General features: G+C 40.7%; 1 protein-coding gene and 1 non-coding gene across 4 annotated transcripts; one reads left to right on the top strand and one right to left on the bottom strand.

Annotated features, from left to right (window-relative positions):
* The first annotated feature begins 315 nt into the window (after positions 1-315).
* LOC141625552 (small nucleolar RNA R71) lies at positions 316-421 on the top strand. The gene has a single exon (XR_012535326.1). It is a non-coding gene; the product is annotated as a small nucleolar RNA R71 (small nucleolar RNA).
* An 18,863-nt stretch (positions 422-19,284) lies between these two features.
* LOC141623868 (sirohydrochlorin ferrochelatase, chloroplastic-like) lies at positions 19,285-22,603 on the bottom strand. 3 transcript variants are annotated; one of them, XM_074440018.1, is made up of 7 exons: positions 22,345-22,603; positions 21,272-21,364; positions 20,962-21,194; positions 20,774-20,835; positions 20,324-20,434; positions 20,126-20,218; positions 19,285-19,650 (listed from the first exon to the last, which is right to left on the bottom strand). In XM_074440018.1, the coding sequence occupies exons 2-7, from the start codon at positions 21,316-21,318 to the stop codon at positions 19,531-19,533; spliced, it is 666 nt and encodes a 221-aa protein (XP_074296119.1). In that variant the 5' UTR covers positions 21,319-21,364; positions 22,345-22,603; the 3' UTR covers positions 19,285-19,530. The 3 variants fall into 3 exon arrangements, with proteins under 3 accessions (XP_074296119.1, XP_074296121.1, XP_074296120.1); XM_074440020.1 differs by having other exon boundaries at positions 20,176-20,218; XM_074440019.1 differs by having other exon boundaries at positions 20,962-21,179.
* Between the last annotated feature and the right edge of the window lie 2,271 nt (positions 22,604-24,874).

Below are 24,874 nucleotides of genomic sequence, written 5' to 3'. Positions count from 1 at the left end.
ATATTCCACATGAAGCCCTTGTCCTCCACCCATGTCTTGAGTGTTACCCATCAAGTTTGCTACCAAATGAGTAAGATGATCCACACTCTTTTCAAGCCTTTGATTGGAGGAAAGGGATGCGTCAAGTGAAGAGACATTCTTTGACCCTCTATTTCCTCTCCAATAACTCCTTGTGCTTGCGGCAAGTCCTTCTATAATCTCATTTGCCTCTGTCACGGATAAGTTTTCAACTCCCCACTTATTGCGGCATTCACAAGATGTTGGTCTTGTTGGGTGAGGCCATCACAAAAATTCACAAGGAGGTCGTCACCACTCAATCCATGATATGGACATTGGGCAACAAATCGTTTAAATCTCTCTCAATATTCATACAAACTCTCACCCATTTATTGCTCCAGAGTGGTGATAGCTTTCTTGGCATGATTGTGTTGGGAGTCGGGATATAACTTCTCTAGGAATGCCGCCTTCATTTCCTTCCATGTGCGAATAGTACCCGGTGGGAGGTAAAAGAGCCAATCCTTGGCCGCATCATTCAAGGAGAATGGAAATTCCCTTAAATTGAATTGGTCTTTCGTTATCCCGTTGGGTGTAACCCCTTCACACATCATGTGAAACTCGGAAAGATGACGATTGAGGTCATTTCCCGAATGCCCATGAAATTTAGGTAAGTTGTGGATGAAGTATCCTTTCAATTCGAAGTTAGCATTTGCCCCCTTGGTGGATAGGCAGTGCATAAGGGTTGCTCATCATAATTCCTTACCCTTTAGTTCCCGAATGGTCCTAGTGTTGTTAGCCATTTTTTGAGATAAGCGAATATTTAAAGGTGTAACCTCAATGGTTTCCCCTTCACTTGATTATACTACAAATTCCGGTTCCTCTTCACTTGAATCAACTCTTGGAGGTCTTTGGTAGAATGGATTTGTAAAGAATCAATCATAAATTTCCCTTGCACTTGAGTCTAGGTCTTGATCGCTTAATTCTTCTTGAGAACTAGGCATAAAACCTTCACACTAAACAAGACAAATTAAAACTACAACTTACTTCTAACAACAAAAATGAAATAAAGAACAACCAAGCATAAACCACAACTCAAGCTCTAGCTATGTTTCCTTCCCCGACAACGGCGCCAAAATTTGATTGGAAAAGACTAGGGCGTCGTAAATCCACTCATTAACCCATCAAACAAACAATTTATAGACCTAACTAGACTCTACTAGCTTCTAACAACAAAGTAGTAAAATGGCAAGTTAGGGCCGAACCAAAGAGAAGGACTTTTAAACTAAAGTCTTGAATTGTAAACTATTGACCAACAATTAGTTAAAGCACTAATGACAATTAAGACTCAACAATTAAAACTAATCACAAACAATGTGATAGGCTATGTCGCACACTTAATCAAAGATAATTTTCCTAGACACAAATTAATGTAGTACGAGGGGTCGAACACAAGGAGACGGGAATTGCGCTATGAAATGCTATGAAAAGACTTCTATCAAAGTCGATTACGATTGGTTTGGTTTGTTGGTTGGTTTGTTAACTAGCAATTATAACGATGTAAAATATATGATTAAAGGAGTCTAGGGGAATCGGGTCACGCATGCAAATGTATATATATGTTCATGTTAAACTCGGAATAACATTGTCAATTGTTTAGGCTAAAGACACCCACCTCTCGATATTAGTGTCAACCATACACCGGGTCCTAGAGAACTCTCGTTATGACTAGGTCGTCCTACTAACACATGCTTAGTCTAATTCGATTCCGTGCCTCTCGACTTATAGAACGAATTAACAAACTTAATCGATGAATATGGCCACTAAACAAGGATTAATCGTGGCGATGCAAACATGTGATAGAAACAAATAGACAATATTATATCAACCTAATTTAACATTTATATATTTTAATTATGCATGGCTTCCCTAATCCCTAGACAAAAGGGAACTACTCACTCATATTAGAAATTAAACTAACAATGTATGATGTAGTAAACATGTTGAGCATGAAATAAGAAATTGATTAATATTAATATGAAACTAATAAGTAATAATAATGCCAATGATGAAATGATTAACTAAATAACTTGTAAAATAAATAACAAAAGCAATAACGAAATGTAAAATTAGAATTACCTAAATGTAGAACTTGTAATAAGAACTTGCTAAGAAAGAACAAAACCAAATGACAAAGTAAAGATTGTATTGAAATAAGAACCAAAAGCTTGAACAAACAAGAACCAAATGTTTAACAATATTGAAACTAATATGAAAATTATGAGAGAATTTGTGTGCTTAAGCTAAGGAAGTGTAAAATTGTGTAAGAAAAGATATCCTACAATGACGGATTAAGGCCCCTATTTATAGTAAAATAGGGGCATAACGTAAAAAGCCAAGAGGAAGCAAACCCCGATCGGGGACAGGCCATCCCAATTGGAGCCGTGGAAATCCGGGTATTTTTCTTCAATTGTTGATTAAATGCTCAAAGGGATCCAAAGTATGCGATTAATGTCCCTTAATGCACCCGGGTAAATGCTTTGGTTTGGACAAATCATGGAGAATGATCAAAAGATGAAAACTTTGCTAAAGGGACAATTTAACAAATAAGTAATAGGCAAGAATTCAATAATGAGAAAGAACTTGGTGTAATCTCTTCTTAGTAACCAACAAATGATAAACCTTGACTCTCTTTTACTCTTTTAATGTTATCCACCCAATACCACAATGTCAAGATATTAGCGCACACAAATTACACCATCTATGTGTCCCTTTCAAGTATAGTCAAGAATTCATTAAACCATGAAAGACAACTAAACATGAGCATTAAGAACTTTACCATGATATTTAAGCTGGAGAAGAGTAGCAGACCACAAAAGCAAAAAATCAGGAAAGGGATGAGAGAGAAAGTTAGAGAGAGTTTCTTCTCTTAATTTCTAGGGTTTTCTTATTCTGTTGCAATGGCACGAACAAGGAAATTCAACAATAATCCTTCACAATCATCTGGAAATAAATCAAAAAATAATTCATCTAATGCTAAAGGGAAAGGTAAATCGATTGCTCGTCATATCAGATTTTCGTCTCAGAAGTTTGAGCAGGATTTAGATTCGATAGTTGAGGAAGAGGAATTGGAGGAGGTCATTCCGGCAGCGGAGAATGTGACGACGGAAGTTCTGCAGCCTTTACCTCGCCTTGTCAAGGAGGATGTCGCGGGTGAGATTTCGTTTTGGTCTACTTCCATATTTTGTTACATCTTGGGTGCAAATCCACCGAGTAATGTTATCAGTGGGTTTGTTGAAAGGGTGTGGCCTTCTAATGGGGTAGACAAAGTGTCTTTTCTACCAAATGGGATTTTCCTTGTAAGGTTTAAGACTGCAGAACAACAACAAGCAGTTTTGAAAAGTGGTCATTTGCTTTTTGATAACAAGCTTGTAATCATCAAAGAGTGGAAACCTGAGTCGGAATTGATTAAACATGATGTCTCTAGGATTCCCCTTTGGATGAAGATTTGTGGATTAGATATCAAGTTTTGGGGTGAGAATTGTTTGAAAAAGATGTGTGGTACTGTGGGACAATTCATTAAATGTGATGTTCCTACGGCACAGGGGGATTTCATGGGATATGCTAGGATTATGGTGGAGGTTCAAATTGATCAGCAATTCCCAACTAAAATTTGTTTCATTGATGAGAATGATAGGGTTCATGGGGTACGTGTAGTGTATGACTGGTTGCCTACTCTTTGCACCTCTTACAAGGGAATGGGCCATACTGCTGAGATTTGCAGGAAAGGGGGGCCAAAAACCAGGAAGGTATGGAAACCAAAAGCTCCTCTCCCTGGAAAGGTAATCCCTCCTAAGCCTGCACAGCCAAAGAAAGTGCATCAACCAAAAGCCATTGCAGGGGTACCTCAAACCAATTAGAAGCAATCAGATATTCCACTCAGTACGCAACCTAGGGTTCTACAGACTCCCAGTGTGCAGAGAAGCAGTCCTGCAATTGGGTCTACGCAACCTTGACTCTCTTTTACTCTCTTAATATTATCCACTCAATACCACAATGTCAAGATATTAGCGCACACAAATTACACCATCTATGTGTCCCTTTCAAGTTTAGTCAAGAATTCATTAAACCATGAAAGACAACTAAACATGAGCATTAAGAACTTTACCAGGATATTTAAGCTGGAGCAGAGTAGCAGACCACAAAAGCAAAAAATCAGGAAAGGGATGAGTGAGAAAGTTAGAGAGAGTTTCTTCTCTTAATTTCTAGGGTTTTCTTATTCTGTTGCAATGGCACGAACAAGGAAATTCAACAATTATCCTTCACAATCATCTGGAAATAAATCAAAAAATAATTCATCTAATGCTAAAGGGAAAGGTAAATCGATTGCTCGTCATATCAGATTTTCGTCTCAGGAGTTTGAGCAGGATTTAGATTCGATAGTTGAGGAAGAGGAATTGGAGGAGGTCATTCCGGCAGCGGAGAATGTGACGACGGAAGTTCTGCAGCCTTTACCTCGCCTTGTCAAGGAGGATGTCGCGGGTGAGATTTCTTTTTGGTCTACTTCCATCTTTTGTTACATCTTGGGTGCAAATCCACCGAGTAATGTTATCAGTGGGTTTGTTGAAAGGGTGTGGCCTTCTAATGGGGTAGACAAAGTGTCTTTTCTTCCAAATGGGATTTTCCTTGTAAGGTTTAAGACTGCAGAACAACAACAGGCAGTTTTGAAAAGTGGTCATTTGCTTTTTGATAACAAGCTTGTAATCATCAAAGAGTGGAAACCTGAGTCGAAATTGATTAAACATGATGTCTCTAGGATTCCCCTTTGGATGAAGATTTATGGATTAGATATCAAGTTTTGGGGTGAGAATTGTTTGAAAAAGATGTGTGGTACTGTGGGACAATTCATTAAATGCGATGTTCCTACGGCACAGGGGGATTTCATGGGATATGCTAGGATTATGGTGGAGGTTCAAATTGATCAGCAATTCCCAACTGAAATTTGTTTCATTGATGAGAATGATAGGGTTCATGGGGTACGTGTAGTGTATGACTGGTTGCCTACTCTTTGCACCTCTTGTATGGGAATGGGCCATACTGCTGAGATTTGCAGGAAAGGGGGACCAAAAATAAGGAAGGTATGGAAACCAAAAGCTCCTCTCCCTGGAAAGGTAATCCCTCCTAAGCCTGCACAGCCAAAGAAAGTGCATCAACCAAAAGTCATTGCAGGGGTACCTCAAACCAACTAGAAGCAATTAGATTTTCCACTCAATACGCAACCTAGGGTTCTACAGACTCCCAGTGTGCAGAGAAGCAGTCCTGCAATTGGGTCTAGGGTGCCTGAGGTGGAACAGTCTGTGCCTAAACGTTTTATATCTCGAATGATGAGGGCAGGTACTGGAGAAAGGCGTTTGTTCACACCTGGAGGGCTCTCTTTTATGGAGTCTTTAACCCTGTCATTACAGAACTCAAAGGCTGAATTGATTGAACGTGTGTTGTATGAGAAAGGGGAGACCAGTACTGTACATCCTGATAATGGGTAGTTGTGGTTTTTGGAACATTAGGGGAATGAATAGTAGTAATAAATAGAATGAAATAAAGTGGTTTTTGCAGCATAATAAAATTGGTCTGTTTGGCCTTTTAGAAACCAAAATTAGGAGTAGGAATTGGAACAAGGTGAGATCTAATCTTTGTGAGGACTGGGCTATTTGCACTAATACCAGTCTTCATAAGGGAGGCAGAATCTGGCTAATCTGGGACCCTAATATGTTTTCAGTTAATATCTTGGATGTGACTGCTCAGTGTATACATACTGAGGTTTATGATACAATCAGAAGGAAGAATTTTTGGTACATTATGGTCTATGGGTTTAATCATTTATCTGAGAGAGAGGATTTATGGCTTAGCCTTAGGACTTACCATAGTCAGGTCAGTGGCCCTTGGTTAGTGGGGGGAGACTTCAATTCCATCATGGTTGTTGATGAAAGGATTGGGGGTGCACCAGTTACTAGGGCAGAGATGAAGGATATGGTTGAAACTGTTCAGGATTGTGAGCTTTATGATCTAAAAATTTTTGGCTCATTTTACACCTGGAACAATAAACATGAGTGATACCCGTCGTTGTGAGTACCAAAAATAAGATTTATAAAACCTATTAAAACTAACCTAGGCTAGTGGTAACAGGGTCGAACCACAAGGAGGCGAATGTAATTAAAAGTTGTCTAAATTTAGTCTAAGGTAACAAGTGTGGGGGTTGATTTGATTTGGTCTATAGCTAAAGGCAGTAAAAGACAATAAACTAAATAAACGGATAAAACAGATAATAAAAGAGGGTGCAAGGATGATCGGTTCACTATAGTTTCGGCGGCAGCAAACTAAGTCGGTTTAAATCAAACACATGAGGCGGGAAAACAAGAGGTCCTCTCGGTCCACTCTCAACAGATAGCATCTTTCGATCTCGCTATATAAGTCCCTAATATCACTAATACTGACTCTCGTCCTGAAAAGTGACTAATAATCTAAACTTTACCTATCTTTCGATCTCAGCATAGTTTAGTCATTTTAATTGGTGGTCAATCAATTGTCCCTATCTCTCGATCTAATGGGTCAGTCACATCCTAAATATTCAACTATTCGTGTGCACTCGATTCGTCGAATAAAGAATTAAAACAATTAAAACGAAGGTAAAACCTCACGTGGTCAGTCGATCGACTGACACGCGATTCAGGCCGTGTTAATTCTACGCCGCCTAATCTATAGTTCCCCTACATCCTAGCACGATTAAATTAGCTACTCATACTAGGGATGATAACAACAATGAAATTAACGAAATTAACTACTGAATTCATGATTAAAACAACGGAACAAAAGGCTAGCATAAAACGATAATTATGGTTTCGGGAAACTAACTAACAGTTCTATATCTATGAATGCAAAATAAAGTAATAAACTGGAATAAGAAGAATACCAAAATCGCAGAAGAATTGTAACGGAATGATTGAAAGTACGAACGAAAATCCAATGCGAAATAATATCCCGAACCCTAATTATTTGATAAACTAAAACTGAATGTAAAACTTGATAAAAGCTCCCCTCTCTATTCTGATGTTCTAGGTTACGTTATATAGAAAATATGCGTAACACTTATTATCAAAACCTAAACACAATGGGCTTGCTTTTCCTCGATCTTTTAATTCTCGTCTGAAGTAGCGGTGTGGTCGATCGATCATTGGGACCGGTCGATCGATCGATGCCGTGTCTGATAGAGCTTCGATCCGTGGGGTTGGTCGATCGACTAAGGGTACTGGTCGATCGACTGCTTTAGCTGGTACTTGACTTCTATAGTCTCGTGGATTTGTCTTTTGGAACTTGAAATGCACACCAAGCTCGTTCCTTAAGTGAATACTTCACGTCAAAAGCAATGCAGGATACTCGGGGACGGATTTAGCTCAATTTCCGTTGAATTCTTCACATTTCTGCAATAATGTACAAAAACACGAAAGTAGACGGAAATAGGGAAAATAGCAGCATAAACTACTAAAATGAGCTCTGAAATGCGTGTAAAACAGGATGTAAAACATCATATAAAAGCCACGCATCAAACTTCCCCAAACCAAACCCTTGCTTGTCCCCAAGCAAGAACTAGACTCGATCTAATTACCTAATGGAACGAGTTCAATCTCAGAGCGAATTGCAAACTGTAAAGCCTAAACCATTTTAATGCAATGACTAACAATCAATTAGCAATGCAAATCATGCAAACGAGTTATAAGGTCGTTAAGAACTGTTGAACCGTCAACTATAGAGACTTATCAAATTGGACTCTCACGGGTCGCTCATATCACATAGAAGCAAAGGTGAATATATGTAAGAGGATAGAAAGAATTCATTTTGTAAAGACTCTCACCTAACTACGACCTATAAGAACATGTCTGCAATATAATATGAAAGTAATCTCTATGACCGTACATATGCATTCCAACCAACAAAAGACCATGACACATGCCGAGGTATATATGGATATGTAAGGTATGGGTAAGAAGAGGCAAAACATTTATGGAAAAGTGGAGGTACAGGTGATCAAGCTAGTACCAAAACGGAACCATATGGCAACATCCAACTTCTTGCTCATAAACAATCGAAACGGTGCTAAAGCAAGCACAAAACTCACAATCTCCAGTATAAAAGTAATCAACTAACTCCCCATAAGATACTATGCAACATGGAAGCAAAAATCGCCATAAGATAAGGATTTTGAATTTATGCGAATTGATTTCTTCTTTTCTTTCGAACCTCAGTCGATCGACCAGAATTGGCAGTCGATCGACTGCTTTGAACAGTACAGAACTCTTTTTTTTTTCGAATCATTTTTCCTTTTTCTTTTCTTTGAACTTCTTTCCTCCTTCATTCTTTTTATCCAACAAAATCTCAATAAGAGCAAATGCTACCAAAAATTAAGTAACAATCCCAAGAACATAGACTACTAGCTTGACAAGGGCAGGCTAAATGTAGGATGTAGTTAACGGGACAAAAAGGATGTTTTTGGCAGTGTGAAGCTTATGGGCAAAACGAATAAAGGGAAACCTCTACCACATGTGTCAACAAACCACAAACCGAATGCACACAGGTATTAAGCAGATCAAGTTCATATTTATGCACATTTATGTAACATGTCTCATAAGGAGTACTACTCACATCCTAGATAAACTGGTCATGGGTGTCACCAGTTATAGGCTCTAATAACTCAGAAATATGATGTAGTTTGCCAAAATTCTAAGTCAAGTCTCAAGTTCAGCAAATAATTAACGAAACCTCGTAGACTATGCAAATGACTCTACTAATAACATGTCAATTAGCAAGGCTTAGGCAATAAAACAGATGCAAATGCAATGTCATCATTGAGATACTACCGTTCCGACTCGACCTATATGCTAAAATAAACGTGCATTTTTTTTGAATTTTTAGAAATTTTTCAATTTTTTTGAATTTTTGTATATATATGAAATGAAATAAACAATGCAAGGCAATAATGTAAACGTGAATTGCGCAAATGAAATGCGACGCAAAACCCTTCCCCAAACCAAATCGCACAATGTCCCTATTGTGCAAAATCATGTAATGAAGAAAAATGGAAAATGGGAATTTGCGAGAAAATAAAGAAATATGACATGAAGTGGAAATCGGGAACTCACAAGACTTTTGAGCGCAGCAAAAAGGAAACCTCCCCAAACCAGCATAAGCTAGGAGGTTTCAGTAGCCAGCAGTGCTACCAAAAAGTACCTGAAAGACAAACAAAACCACGCATAATATCGAGAAGACAATAATGAAGCGGTAATTTTGTGCACAATTAAGAAAATAGAAGAAATAAATAATTTGACGGAAGATAAAGTGGAGTAGAAAACTCCCTCAAGTCCGCAAATCGACCAAACACAGCAGGGGAGAGGTCGTGAACAGGTACAGTAGTGCGGGGCGGTCGATCGACCATAGAAGGCAGTCGATCGACTAGGGTGAACAGGAACAGAAGCTCCTGGAAGTCGTGCCTCAGTCGATCGACCAGGGTAATCAGTCGATCGGCTGAGGATACTGCTGTAACCTTCTGATTTCTTCATATTTGCTCAATAACTTGAGCTAATGAGGTCTAAAAACCTGCAAGTGCACAATAATACGCGCCCAAAATTGCGCAAAACCCAAAGTAAAGTCTAAAGAGTTTAAAATCCTAAGCAAACGCAAATAAATGCGAAGTCTCGCGCACACAAAAGCATTAAAAGGAGTTTAAAAAGCAATAAAATGTTTGTATTGCATGTGATCAACTAATAGTTGATCAAGAACGGCCACGGTATGGCCCACTTCGTCGGCTTCTGGCTACAAGAGGTAGCCTCGACGGTGCTCATCTTCTTAGTTGCATCTTCCTCAACTTCAGCATCCGTAGAGCTTGACGGATCAACGGCTTTGTCATCTCCCCAATCAATGACCTCTTCCAGCTCATCAAAGTCCAAGTCGGACTTCCTCACTTTGGTTGGCTCATCTTCAAGCTCCTCATCAGTGCCATAGCTCAGGCATCCAAGACCGCCTCTTGAAACGATTTGCTCCTTCACAGCTGGAGCAATAGGCATCTCTCCCTTCCCCAAACCAGCTCATACAATATCTAAAACAACAGATTCTTCCTCCTTTTTGCTCCCAGTCTGGGGCGGAGGTATTACAACAGAAACAGGAATGGAGACAGGCATATCAGGAAGCACAAAGTATGATTTCTTTTCAGAGACCGTATTACAGGTGACAGGCCACATGGGGTCTTTCTTCCTAGCTGTCTGGGCGAAGACAATAGAATGCTTCCCCACTTTGAAGGTCAGGGTCCCAGAACCAACATCAATAATCGCACCGGCGCAGCGAAAAATGGCCTACCTAGAATGATAGGTATGTGGGCATCCTCAGGCATATCTAGGACCACAAAGTCTACAGGGAAGAAAAACTTCCCTATTTGCACAGGGATGTCCTCTAGGACTCCTATAGGCTGGACCGCAGAGCGATTAGCCATCTGAACGGTCATGTTTGTAACTGCAAACCTATTCAATTTTAACTTTCTAGCTAGACTCAAGGGCGTGACGCTAATACTATCTCCTAGGTCACATAATGCCTTCTCGATAGAGAAGGTACCTATATTACAAGGAACGGAAAAGCTACCTGGGTCCTCTAGCTTATGGAGTGCAGTATGAGACAGATAAGAACAAGTTTCCTCGGTCGATTAACAAGATGCACGCTTTCAAGTGACCTCTTTTTAGACAGTAATTGCTTCATGAACTTCATATAAGCGGGCACTTGATTCACTAATTCAAGGAAAGGTACTTGTACGTTAAGACTACGAACAACATTTTCAAATTTATTGAAAGATACCTGTTCCTTTGTCGGCACTAGTCTCTCTGGATAAGGGGCTGAAAGAAGTAACTTAGCCCTCTCCTCTAAATCTCGCATGCCGGCATCCGTGGACTTAGGCTGGAAGTCCACTACCTTATCCTTATTGAAGCTTGACCCCTCTTCAGACCATCTCAAATATGAACCATTGATTGACATTGGGTCGTACTTCGGAATCGGGACGGACCCATCAGCACTCGGGTCTTGCCCCAATACTTTCGGAGTTGTCGTACCCCGAAATAAGTGGTCTCTCAAATTATTGGGCATTGGAGGACGAAATTGCTCAATATCAGCAGCGGCCTCAGTCGATCGACCACCTTTCTCAGTCGATCGACTGAGGTCTACAGTTCCAGAAGCTCCTGTAACCCGCACTTCAGTCGATCGACCGGGTATATCAGTCGATCGACTAATATACCTGGTAGACGCCTTTTTCTTGGTATTGTTCGTTACAGCTTTCTTTTGACTCGGTTCCGCCTCATTCTTTTCAGCAGCGTCCTCGACCATGGTAGGTCCCTCCAGGGTAGACCCACTCCTCAAAGTAATGGCATTTAGGGTCTCTTTCTGGTCAGTTTGAGTCGGTAAGTGTCCCGGAGCTCGAGTGGTACTCTTGCTAGCCAATTGAGCAATTTGACTTTCTAAAAGTTTCATTCCGGCCTCTCTAGCTTGGGACTCCTTTTGCAACATATTCTTCAACTCAGCAAAGTCAGAATTTTGAGATTGTTGTTGCTGCGGCACATAGGGAGGTTTTTGATATTGTTGTTGCTTATGATGAGGGGGCACATAGGCTTGCTGCTGCTGCTGCTGCGAAGGTGGAGTTGGATTCAGGACATTCTGGCTACTCCACCTCAAGTTGGGATGGACATTCGGCTCATAGTACGTGTTTGTCTGCCTGTAATGTTGAAAGGCAGCACAAGACTCGAAGGGACTAGGACAATTTTCTGAGACATGTCCCTCAGCTCCACATCTTCTACAGACGAAAGGACCGTCTGAAACAAAGATTCACATGATACATCCCTCCTTTTGAAACTCCTCCCAACTCGTATTTGTCAAACCTCGCCGTGAGAGCCTCTAATGCGGCCTACGAAGGGGATTCAAGATACTCCTCCTCTGATTGCCTCTCGAATTCCCATATTCAGCTTTATGGGTGGCTAAGTCATCAATGATCTTCCACCCCTTAGTATCTCCCATATTCTCAGCAAATCGGCCATTGGTTACAGCATCCAAAATAGCCCTTTAATTGTCATACAGCCCATTATAGAACTGATTGCAAAGACTCCATTTTTCGAATCCATGGTGCGGTATGGTTTGCACCAGCTTCTTGAAACGGGCCCATGCTTCATGAAAATTCTCATCCGGTCCCTGTTTAAAGCTCGTGATCTGAGCTCTAATGGCATTCGTCTTCGAGGTAGAGAAGTATTTCTTGTAGAATGCCAAGGCCAAAGAATTCCAGTCGGTGATCCCATGAGCGGCTCTGTCCGGATCTCTGTACCACTCCCTTGCAGCATCACGGAGTGAGAATATAAACATAGTCTCCTTTATCTGGTCCTGGGTCACACCGGTCGGTGGGGGTATAGAGCAGCAGTAATCGATAAATATCTCCATATGCTTGGCCGCATCTTCATTTGCGGCTCCTCGAATCGGTTCCTCTCAACTAAGTTGATATAGGAAGGCTTCGGTTCGAATTTCCTATCACTCCGGTAATTCGAACCCTTTGTAAAGATTTTCACTGTCGGCTCGTAATGACTTGCTATAGTTGCTTCTTCACCATGACTGGAATTTCGGAGAAGTGACTGCCTCACCAAGAAGTAGAAGCAGAAGATGTAGGTGGATCTTCTTCGAACAGAGCGTTCTCGTAGTAACTTGACAGAATACTCAGCTCTTCCTCTGTCGGCAACACCCTTGATGATCGTCTCAACTCACGCAAGGATTTCTCAATCTCAGGATTGAACGGTACTAGTTCACCACCCTGTGACCTGCGCATAAGAAGAAACTACAAAAAGAATATAAGAAAAGTTTAAGGAACGGATGTCCCTTAAACTAGGAAAGACTAAATAAAAACAACTAAAAATTAGAACAATTGCCTCCCCGGCAACGGCGCCAAAATTTGATACCCGTCGTTGTGAGTACCAAAAATAAGATTTATAAAACCTATTAAAACTAACCTAGGCTAGTGGTAACAGGGTCGAACCACAAGGAGGCGAATGTAATTAAAAGTTGTCTAAATTTAGTCTAAGGTAACAAGTGTGGGGGTTGATTTGATTTGGTCTATAGCTAAAGGCAGTAAAAGACAATAAACTAAATAAACGGATAAAACAGATAATAAAAGAGGGTGCAAGGATGATCGGTTCACTATAGTTTCGGCGGCAGCAAACTAAGTCGGTTTAAATCAAACACATGAGGCGGGAAAACAAGAGGTCCTCTCGATCCACTCTCAATAGATAGCATCTTTCGATCTCACTATAAGTCCCTAATATCACTAATACTGACTCTCGTCCTGAAAAGTGACTAATAATCTAAACTTTACCTATCTTTCGATCTCAGCATAGTTTAGTCATTTTAATTGGTGGTCAATCAATTGTCCCTATCTCTCGATCTAATGGGTCAGTCACATCCTAAACATTCAACTAGTCGTGTGCACTCGATTCTTCGAATAAAGAATTAAAACAATTAAAACGAAGGTAAAACCTCACGTGGTCAGTCGATCGACCAGGTATGGCAGTCGATCGACTGACACGCGATTCAGGCCGTGTTAATTCTACGCCGCCTAATCTATAGTTCCCCTACATCCTAGCACGATTAAATTAGCTACTCATACTAGGGATGATAACAACAATGAAACTAACGAAATTAACTACTGAATTCATGATTAAAACAACGGAACAAAAGGCTAGCATAAAACGATAATTATGGTTTCGGGAAACTAACTAACAGTTCTATATCTATGAATGCAAAATAAAGTAATAAACTGGAATAAGAAGAATACCAAAATCACAGAAGAATTGTAACGGAATGATTGAAAGTACGAACGAAAATCCAATGCGAAATAATATCCCGAACCCTAATTATTTGATAAACTAAAACTGAATGTAAAACTTGATAAAAGCTCCCCTCTCTATTCTGATGTTCTAGGTTACGTTATATAGAAAATATGCGTAACACTTATTATCAAAACCTAAACAAAATGGGCTTACTTTTCCTCGATCTTTTAATTCTCGTCTGAAGTAGCGGTGTGGTCGATCGACTGCTGGGACCGGTCGTTCGTCTGGGATGCAGTGTACAGTAGCTTCAGGATCCCGTGGGTTGGTCGATCGACTAAGGGTACTGGTCGATCAACTGCTTTAGCTGGTACTTGACTTCTATAGTCTCGTGGATTTGTCTTTTGGGCCTTGAAATGCGCACCAAGCTCGTTCCTTAAGTGAATACTTCACGTCAAATGCAATGCAGGATACTCGGGGATGGATTTAGCTCAATTTCCGTTGAATTCTTCACATTTCTGCAATAATGTACAAAAACACGAAAGTAGACGGAAATAGGGAGAATAGCAGCATAAACTACTAAAATGAGCTCTGAAATGCGTGTAAAACAGGATGTAAAACATCATATAAAAGACACGCATCAATGAGCATGAGGGGAAAATTCATAGTAGATTGGATAGAGTTTTTATTAATGAGCATTGGGCTAATGACTTCTCTGACAGTTATGCTACCTTCCTGCCAGAGGGTTTTTTTTATCACTGCCCGTGTTTGATAAGTTTTGAGGATTCTAGAGTTAAGAGTGGAGCACCTTTCAAATACTTCAACATGTGGTCTAGGGCCACTGATTTTGAAGGGACTGTGCACAGAAGCTGGACTGCAGAGGTACAAGGCACTATAATGTTCAAATTGATCACTAAGCTTAAAAGATTAAAGAATGAATTGAAAAAATTGAATAGAGAGCAATTCAGTGACATTGAGAACCTTACTAGGATCACTGCCTTGTCTCTTTCTAAACTACAAGTCCAGTTGAGAGATGATCCCCTCAATGAGCAGCTCTGTTATGCTGAAAAAGAATGTGCTAAGGAATGGGAGTTCCTGGCAAAGGCAAGAAATGATTATCTCAAACAAAAATCAAAGATTAATTGGATGAAGGGAGGAGATGAAAATACTTTCTTCTTCCACACTAGCATCAAGAGAAGGCGAGCTAGGAATAGAGTGTACCGAGTCAAAGACATGAAGGGTGTTTTGTGCATTCAACATGATGAAGTTAAAGCTGCTTTTAAAGAATATTATATCTCTTTATTGGGATCCTCTAAGCCTGTTATCCCAGTAAAGAGGTCAGTGGTGAGACATGGAAGATGTCTGACTAGTAGTCATTGTGAGATTCTAATGGCTCCTGTGACTCATGAGGAGGTTAAATCAGCCATGTTTGATATTCCAGGAACAAAAGCTCCTGGACCTGATGGCTATAGTAGCCAATTTTTCAAGGACTGTTGGGAGTTGGTAGGGAGAGGTCACTGCTGCTGTCCAAAAAGTTTTTCAGACTGGGAAACTTTTAAAACAATGCAACAACACAGTTATCACTTTGATTCCTAAAGTTGCTGTGCCTGATAATGTGAAGCAGTTTAGGCCTATTGCGTGCTGCAATACCCTTTATAAATGTCTCTCTAAGGTGATTTGTACAATATTGGGGAGAATTTTACCTGATATAGTGAGCACTTCTCGGGGGGCTTTTGTTAAGGGCAGAGATATTGTGGGTAATATACTGATCTGTCAGGACCTCATCAGGTTATATAAGAGAAAATCTTGCTCTCCCAAAATACTGATGAAATTGGATATGCAAAAGGCCTATGACTCTATTGAATGGTCCTTTGTGCAAGAGTTACTGCAGTTTTTGGGTTTCCCTGAGTTAATGGTGACCATTATTATGCAATGTGTTTCTACACCATCTTACTCAATTGCATTAAATGGTGAAGTTTTTGGTTTCTTCAAAGGGAAGAGGGGGTTAAGGCAAGGTGATCCATTGTCCCCACTTTTGTTCACTCTTTGTCTTGATTATTTGAGCAGAGTCCTTGTGATTACTCAGAAGCATCCTGCTTTCAGATACCACCCTCTTTGCAATAGGATTGGGCTCTCTCATCTTTACTTTGCAGATGATCTCATTCTTTTTTGCAAAGGTGAGAGGGCTTCCATTAACCTGATGTTGAATGCATTTAATTTATTCTCTAAAGCATCGGGTCTTATTATGAATAGTGATAAATCGAATTTCTATTGTAATGGAATGGATGAGGACCTGATCCAGTAAGTTGTTAGGCTTACTGGCATTCAAAGGGGTGTTGTACCTTTTAAGTATCTTGGAGTGACAGTATCTCCTAAGAGGCTTTCTGTATTGGATTGTGAGTGCTTGGTGGAGAATGTGGTTAGCAGGATTAAAGGTATGGGGACGAGACATCTCTCTTATGCAGGAAGGGTTGTCTTGATCAAGACTGTTTTCAGTGTCCTACATAATTATTGGGCACGAATATTCATAATCCCAAAGACGGTTATTAGGAAAATTGAGGCTATTTGCAGGACCTTTTTATGGCATGGAAAGGAGTCCAAGGCAAGCCCTGCATTGGTAGCCTGGGAGAAACTATGTATGCCTAGAAGGAAAGGAGTGCTAGGGTTCAAACATTTACTACACTGGAATGTGGCAGCTCTAGCAAAATATGTATGGTGGATTGAACACAAGGAAGACCACCTATGGGTTAAATGGGCTCATGCTATATATATTAAGCAGAACACATGGAAGGAGTATACACCTACTGCCAATACTAGCTGGGCTTGGAGGAAGATATGCCAAGCCAAGGAGCTGATGAAGGATTATCTTTTTGATTCTGCACGCAGTACTCAATAGTACTCTGTTAGTCAGGGATATAAATGGCTGGTACCTAATACTGAGGATGTATGGTGGCATCCATGGTCCACTAATCGTTGGGTGGTGCCTAAACATGGTTTTGTAGCCTGGGTTATGGCTCATAGGAAGTTGCTTACCCAGGATAGGCTGCAACGTATGCAGCTGACACAGACAAATCAATGCTTTCTGTGTGGAGTGGCTGCTGAAGACCACTCTCATCTGTTTTTTCAATGTGCATATAGTGCAATCTGCTGTAAGCTCATTTCAGATTGGTGCAAAATTCGTTTACCAACTCAAGATTGTGTGCAATGGTGGATCTCTGCCAGGTATAGGTCCTTGGGGATGAAGCAGATCATTGGGGTCATTTTGACCTCTTTGGTCTATCATATTTGGTTATGCAGGAATACAAGCCGTTGTGATCAAGTAGTGTTGAGGCCTGATTTACTTGTACTGAAGGTTAAGAATGATGTCCGTTCTAGGTTATCTTGTTGTAATCTAGGCAGGAAAAGTATAAGTGTAACTAAATGGATGGAGTTAATTAGTTGTACTTAAGGAAGTTAGCTAAAACTATGCCTTAATATTGTATGTTGGAGTTTTATGATCTTTAATGGAAAGCTTACATTTACCCAAAAAAAAAAGATATTTAAGTTAGGATCAATTCTCACAAGATTAAACCATACAAATGAGAACAGACATAAACTTCCCTACTTATTATGTGAATCCTTTAAACCAAATCAACACACGGCAAGTTTGCTTCAAACAATCCTAGATAGATTAAAACCATTTATCTAGAACTTGCAATAGTCAAGTAAGCAAGATGCAAGGGTGATCAAACCACACATTCATTCACTTAACATAAGAAATAAAGTACAAGGAAAGAGTATTAGATAACTTTAAAAGATATTAGAGAGTGTTACAATACCAAAGTTGAGAACTTTGAATGAAATTACACTAAGAGGAGAAGGATTTAGCCTTCCATAATCTTGTTATAACCCACAAATTGAGGAATGATTAACATAAACTAAGGAAGATTTAGTCTTAAATTATTACAAGATTAAGAGCAAGGCCTAAGATAAATTGTTCTTCTAAAGTTTGGGGTATTTATAGTGCTGGACACGAATCTAGGTTAAACTGTCTAAAAAAAGTCCAATTGCAGAAAATTAGGCCCGTGTTTCATTAAAAATGCGCAGGCTCTGGAGAAAGGCGCAGGCTGCGCAAAGTGCGCAGGCTGCGCCCGCCTCATGAGTCCTTCTTCAAAAATTGATCATCACCTTGATCCTTTGCTTCCCCGTCTTCACTTGATCATGCTTGGTTAGCTGAACTTCATGTCTCGGCTAGTGCAAAATGAAATCTCCATCTCGCCTCATTGATATGAAAGCTTGAATTCACCTTGTGAGATGTCTAAACCAAGATAAAGTTCAATATGTTCAAACTACGATCAAAGGGAATAGGCCGGCATATGTCAAGGATTAGTGCACAAAATTGGCCTTACAACTTTAATAAACGTCCTAATTTGACACAATTGACACGACACAAATGACTTTATCCTTGTGTCGTGTCAATTGTGATAAACTTTAGATGTTGTCGTTAGGTCCATGGAGTAACGTTGGGATTCAACATTCGTCCATGGTCGAACGTTGAGTCTTCACGTTTGATCCATGGTCGATTGTTGAATCTCAACATTTAGTCCATGGGTAGTTCATTTTTTTTGAAACCGTGTTTAATACGTTTATTTGCCGATTTTTTTAAATTATCCAAGTTTTCTAGTCGATGTGCGTTAATTTCTAACATTTTTTATTGGTTTAATGCAGATGGGAGATCCAAATGCAGTTGGTTTTTAGTAGAATTTGAGAGAAAATTGTTTAAAGAGAGAAATTAGTGTAAATGTGCCAAGGGCATTATCGTCTTTTGGAATGAAAACGTCGACGATAGTTACTAAAACGTCAACGATGAAAATCAACCCTCTTATTATTATAACTAGGTTATCCTTGGAACTTAGGTATCAACCCAAATCTTTTGAATTTCTTAAATATTGTGAAATAGAGCTCTTAACAGTTTGTATTATTATCTCTACAATAATAATTCCCAACCTGAGTTAATTACCCGTTGCAACGCACGGGCGTTCAACCTAGTTCTTTTAGTAGATAGGGAATTGGCAGTGGTTCCATAATATAAAACTCAAAAAGGTTTGTATTTGTAATTTTGTTTACTACTCCGTACTATGTAGGGGTTTGTTATTAGAGAGGTTTGTAAATTGGGTAATGTTTCATTTGGCAAATCTCTAAAAAGGTTCATCTATTACTAGTTTCCCAAGTCTTTCTGGGATGAATAAAGTCTTACTAATGGTTCCAAACTCGAATCAATGCATTGATCAACAAAGTTTGTCCCTCAGTCTCCTTCGCTGCAAGTTCCAGAAACAAGCTGGTGCTTATAAAGAGTGTTTAGAAATGTGCATAAGAGCACATTGTAAGGATTAAGGAAGACAAAATTCCAAAACCTTAGGAAGTTCTGGAAATCGTGGAGATCTTTGTCATAAAAACACTGCAACCTTTCTAATGGAGGTTTTGAGTCTGATAGCCAGAATCAATTTCTGCTGTCTCATTTATAGTAACTTTGTTTTACTCTAGTGATTAGATATAATCACAATTCACAAGTACAATCAAAAACAGTAGTGAAGGCGTGACCACGTGTTGTCCCCACTTTAAATTAAAAACTAGGCTGATCACAATTCGCGGCTATGAAATTGAATGCAAAACTCTAGGTTTTGGAGTCCTGCACTTTGATTTTACATTTGCCTGTTCCTGCACATACTGCACACTCGTCCACTTTCCCGTCAACATGGCTTAAGCAGTAATCAATTCTGTCCTTCATAACATCCTGCAACATCAGAAAACAAACCCAAGTAAAAACAACATTCCTTCTTATAATCCATCTTATCATTCTGTTGGTGTTTGCATCATATGTTAAGTAAGACGCTTTTGGGAGGATGAAGTTGTTACATAAGTCTGAATTTGAACAGTTTTCTTTTAGTAATGTTTCTTTTCTGGAGAAAACTGCTTTGTTATTCCCCATCGAGGATGAATACAAATACCTTGCTCGTACTAGAAAATTAAAATTGAACATATACCTACATCACTTGCTTTGAAGCATTCTTTCGTTTTCAAAATTTTAAGTTGAAGGAACGTGAATGTGTGAAGCTAAAAGAAATATATGTTGATAAATTCAGCTGCCAAATTAATTTTGTTCCCTTCATATTTTCCAAGAAACAAAACAGGCTACGTAGGCGGTAGGCAGACAGAATGTAAGCATCAAATACAATGCAGTTGCAAAAAATGAAAGAAGATGGACATACAACAAGTAACTCGTGAACACCCAAAGGTGCTGTGACAAGATAAGGAATACCAGGATACTTGAGGGCAGCGGCTTCTGCTAGTAGAGGAATATCCTATTCACACCCATGAAAGAATTAGGACAAGCATTCATTTGGAACCTCCCTAACTCCTACAACCCCAGCTGTAGTGCAGTCTAGAGGGAACACTGATTGTCTTACCTGATTCCAATGACGTCCAGGAAAGAGAAAGAATGGGCTTATAATCACACGACTTGCCCCTTGTTGGACACATGAACCAAAGGCATCTCTGATAGACGGTTCTGCCAATTCCTAGAAAACAGTAAGGATAAAATGACAAAACGTAAGGTAAACATCAAAAACATTAGAATTGGAATAACGAATCAGTGAATTGCTGTTCTACAAAAGTAACTTCATGTCTAGATATTAACTGACAACTACTCCAATTCTATTTCAAGCCATTCACCATATACTATGGTGAATTAACCCGCAGTACCCATAGACCATAATGCCTATTCTTTGAGCGAGAGGGCCAAAGTGCCAAACCACAAAGCACGGGATGGAACACCATAGTTAGTAATACAATGCATGAAGATACATCTTACTGTGAAAAACTTATACCAAATTTGTTCCAAGTAACGAAGCGATTACCATATGAGCAGGCTCAACAATTGGGTATCCGGTTTTATTTTTAAACATCATTACGAACTCATCTGCAATACACTAGCACGATCACACTAACATAAAGAAACACAAAAACAATCAATATTTACAACAACTAGACTGGTCAAGAAATCATTTGTGAAGGAAAGTAAAAAGGTGGTCCTAAAAGAAATTACTCAGCAAGACATTAGACTCTTGGCGGCGAGATCCATGATCTACGATGACTACACCATCTTTATAAGCCACACCAACAGCCCCCTCATGAAGGCTAGTATCACTCATTACACAGCGTACACTTTTTGACGAGCAACTGTGCTGGATATCTTTTCTTAATCTGACAAATCCAGGTGCAGCTTCTATTGGTCTGCCTCTGGCTGATTTTGTCGATGTCAAGCTAACCGCCACACCACTTAAAAAATAAATACGAATGATCAACCACCATTTAAGAAAAATAAAACAAAGTGAAAGAGTTTGAGGCTCAGGTACCTCTTAGGGTTAGTAAGTTGATAACTGTATAATAGCTTTATTGACATCTGAGCTCTTTGAAGCCTTGATACTCCCACTCATCAATTGAGAAGCCTAGGAAGATAAAAATGAAGGATCGATAGAGGCGAAATATAATAAAATGACTAAAAGGCAACCAAAGTCAATAACTAATTGTGAAAATAAGAAAAAGAAAGTAATGTTTGTCACATTTTCATTATAATGGAGGACCATATGTGATACTAAACCTTGATACTACTCTTTTTACATGTTTGATGTTGATAATTGGAAAATACAATTTCAAATGTCAAGAAATAGCACACAACAATACGGCAAATGCTGCAAATTCATCTCAAAATTTAGTGTCCTTCCGCAATGTCACCATGTACGATTTGAACGAGGGCAGTGGAGTAGCTAGGATGGTTTAATTTTGACTTTTGAGGTCTGAATTCAAGAAAAACCCTTCCATATGTCAAAACAACACACGTAGTCATGTTACTCAAGTTATCCTTAAAACTCAGAAATGATTTTGTTTCCTTGAATCCATGTTTAGAAATTGCAATGTTGGGATTCAATTTGAATGGAAACCATTGGAATTCAACTAAGAATTTTAATTTCACAATAATTAGGCAGGGGGGCCGGTACCCAATAGGCCAATACCCATACCCACCAGCTGAAATTAATCACCGCCCAACGTGGATACTTATCTGTTGACCTGTACCCGCCAACGAGGGTGAGAAATCTACCATTCAAACGCTCGATAAAAACAATATACATGCTGAAATACAAGGAATTTGAATACCTTTAGCCAACATCTAAAATTCGGTCACCACAAAGTCGTAAAATGACAAAACAAACATGGATGACACATTATAGCAACGAAGTGTGAAATCAAGTGTCAAATGAATGTGGTATTGTTCAAATTGATCATCTCCCAATTAACATTTGACACTACTATGATTACACAGCACGGTCAAATATCAATTATACCACCACTATTAACAATTGATCATCAAGCAATCAACATTAAACACCTTAACAATTAATTGAACCAAAACCTTAGAAATTATACTTACAATCGACGTGGGTGGTAGGGTGGCTGTCAACTAGCTTGGTGGTGGTCGTGGTAGTAGGCGAATTCGTGACGTGAGACGCTGCTGTGGGTGATGCGACGGCGAGGACACTGTTGCCTAGTGAAGACGCCGCGGTGGGCTGGCTAGGGTGTGAGGAGAATGTTGAGATTGTGATAATGGTGAGAGCGTGAGACACGTATGGGTGGGGTGGTAGAGTGGCTGTCAACTACCTAAGTTTTATTTTTCTTACTCCCTTCCAGACAGATGTAAACATAAGTAAAAAGTGGTTATTTAAGAACGTAATTTATTTTCGCATTACGATTTTTACTGTACTTTTTACACTAAACTTTCCATTTATCTACCCCTGACTAAAATCATCAAACATAATTCTCTCTACCTTCTCTTCATCATTGAAACTGATGGGGCATATTCTGCACCCGCTGACCAAGTCAACATATTGAGCAAGGTCAAAGATATCCACAGCAAGTCAACGACTTAGACAAACCCTGATCGACGCAAATGTCTGTTGTCCGCTCTCTTGCGCCTCTACGGGACAACTAGCAATGGGGCACATATCCGCGTACTCGTATCCAAGACCCCTCGGCGACGAGTCAACAGGGCCCGCCGGCCTGCCATGGGTCCCTCGGCCGAGGGTAGATCATTCTTTCCACCTGCTAGCCACTTGGTCACTTGGCCACTACGTGACAAAAGGTGAAAGTCTATAAATACTCCTCAACCCTCATTGAGGAAAGGATCCAGAATCTAACCTAAAACACCTCATAATCTGGTAATATCCTCCTTATCTCTCTACAACATATACTTCGCCAAGTAACACACAACTTATCTCTTTAAGTTCACTGACTTGAGCGTCGGAGTGAGTACGCTCGGCCAAAGCCGAGCCCTCAGTTTGTTCATTGTTTCAGGAGAGGCCGAAAGAAGGATTCAACCAAAGACGTCATTCTACAAGCCACGAGTGGTAACAAATAACTGCTTCGCAATTACACCCGGAACAATTGGCGCCGTCTGTGGGAAAAGATACTAGAAGCTAGTCACATTCATTCCCAAACAAAAAAAAAACACACAGAAACAAAACCCACCCATCAAGCTAAGAAGATGTCAAAACAGCCAGAGGCAATTGTGACTGACGAAATCGACCGCCAAGATGATACCGTCCACAATCTGGGGTTGTGCAGCCCTCCACCTACCGAGTAATTCAACCGGCGTACGGATGCCAATAATACCGATACACCGATCGATCGCGACCAAGTCACCATCATGGGACATGTGGTTGATGCAAATAAACCGGCTACTCCTCGGACCTAATGGGTAGCACGCCGACTCACACTGTCACTCCGACAAGAGCGGCGGCACCCGCACAGGAGACCAGGGCCCAAAATGTGACTCCAAAAAACTTGAACGAAGCATTGGAGGAAGCTGACCCTGTCAAGACGCCGTGGGAGCCCAGAGTGCAAGTGGTAGACCTGAGTCCTTCCCGCACTCGCGGGAGGACAGTGTCGCCGCAAAGACCGACGAGGCCTCCGCCCCTGCAGGAGTGAAAGAAGTCCGACTCACCAGAGTCGGAGAAGGAGTCCGACTCACCAGATTCGGAGAAGAAGCCCTTCCCGCCACGGGGAGAGGAGCCGGACTAAGGATGCGAGGAGCCGATCGCCGCGTGTCATTCGACACGTGGTCAGACAGCCCCTCGATGCCTATGTCCTAGAGGTCCCGGTGCCGACTAAGCTAAAGTTGCCACCCATATCATACAAAGGAGAAGGCAACCCAACCGACCACGCCGAGGCTTTCGAGTCTTACATGTCGGTATGGGAGCAACCTGATGAGGTTTGGTGCCGAGTCTTCCCAACGACTCTGCATGGGATGGCGCAAAGTTGGTACAAGAGGCTACCCGATGGGTCGATATACTGTTATGCCGACCTAAGGGACACATTTTTGGCCCAATATTCTTGCAATAAGAGGAGGGCCGTCGAGACATCGGATCTCCTGACTATCATACAGGAGGGAGGCGAGTCTCTCCGAAGTTATGTAAAGAGGTTCGACGCCAAGGTTCAGCAGATTCGTGAGTCGAACAATGAACCGGCGGCCTTCGATCGATGAAAGGCCTCCCGAGAGGAGACTTAAAAACGAGCTCATCAAGTGCGGAGGCTCCGAACCTAGACTCCGCCAAGAAGATGGCCGACCAAGCCATAAAGGTGGAGGACTACCACAAAACCTGGGTAGGCCCCAAATGAGGCCGGCACTCGAGAGAAAAGAGCCGCGGAGGACAACCCGGATGAAGGACGCCGTGACAATAATAGGTCACGGTCCGACAAGTCCGCCAGAAATGAGCTCGGCGGGCGCCGGGGAGTTCGGACCGTACTACCAAAAACGGTACAATGGTCACACCCCCGTCGTATCTCGCCGCCGAGGTCTTCGCCCGAGCAAGAACGAGGGTCGAGGAAGTGGAAAGGCCTCCCGTGCCGAGGGGGACGGTGACACGAGCCAAGATCGTGAGTACCATGGCCACACCGGCCACTTA

This window comes from Silene latifolia, chromosome X (genome assembly GCF_048544455.1).
Source record: "Silene latifolia isolate original U9 population chromosome X, ASM4854445v1, whole genome shotgun sequence".
NCBI classification, from domain to species: domain Eukaryota; kingdom Viridiplantae; phylum Streptophyta; class Magnoliopsida; order Caryophyllales; family Caryophyllaceae; genus Silene; species Silene latifolia.
This window is presented reverse-complemented; position numbering and strand designations above follow the sequence as displayed.

Bases quoted from the DNA above. Each gene is read 5' to 3' on its own strand.
- LOC141623868 (XM_074440018.1), bottom strand. From the start codon at position 21,318: ATGTCAATAAAGCTATTATACAGTTATCAACTTACTAACCCTAAGAG. The intron at 20,219-20,323 runs GTAAGACAATCA...GGGTGTGAATAG, and splicing joins CTGGACGTCATTGGAATCAG to GATATTCCTCTACTAGCAGA. The intron at 19,651-20,125 runs GTATGTCCATCT...CTGATGTTGCAG, and splicing joins GTGTTCACGAGTTACTTGTT to GATGTTATGAAGGACAGAAT.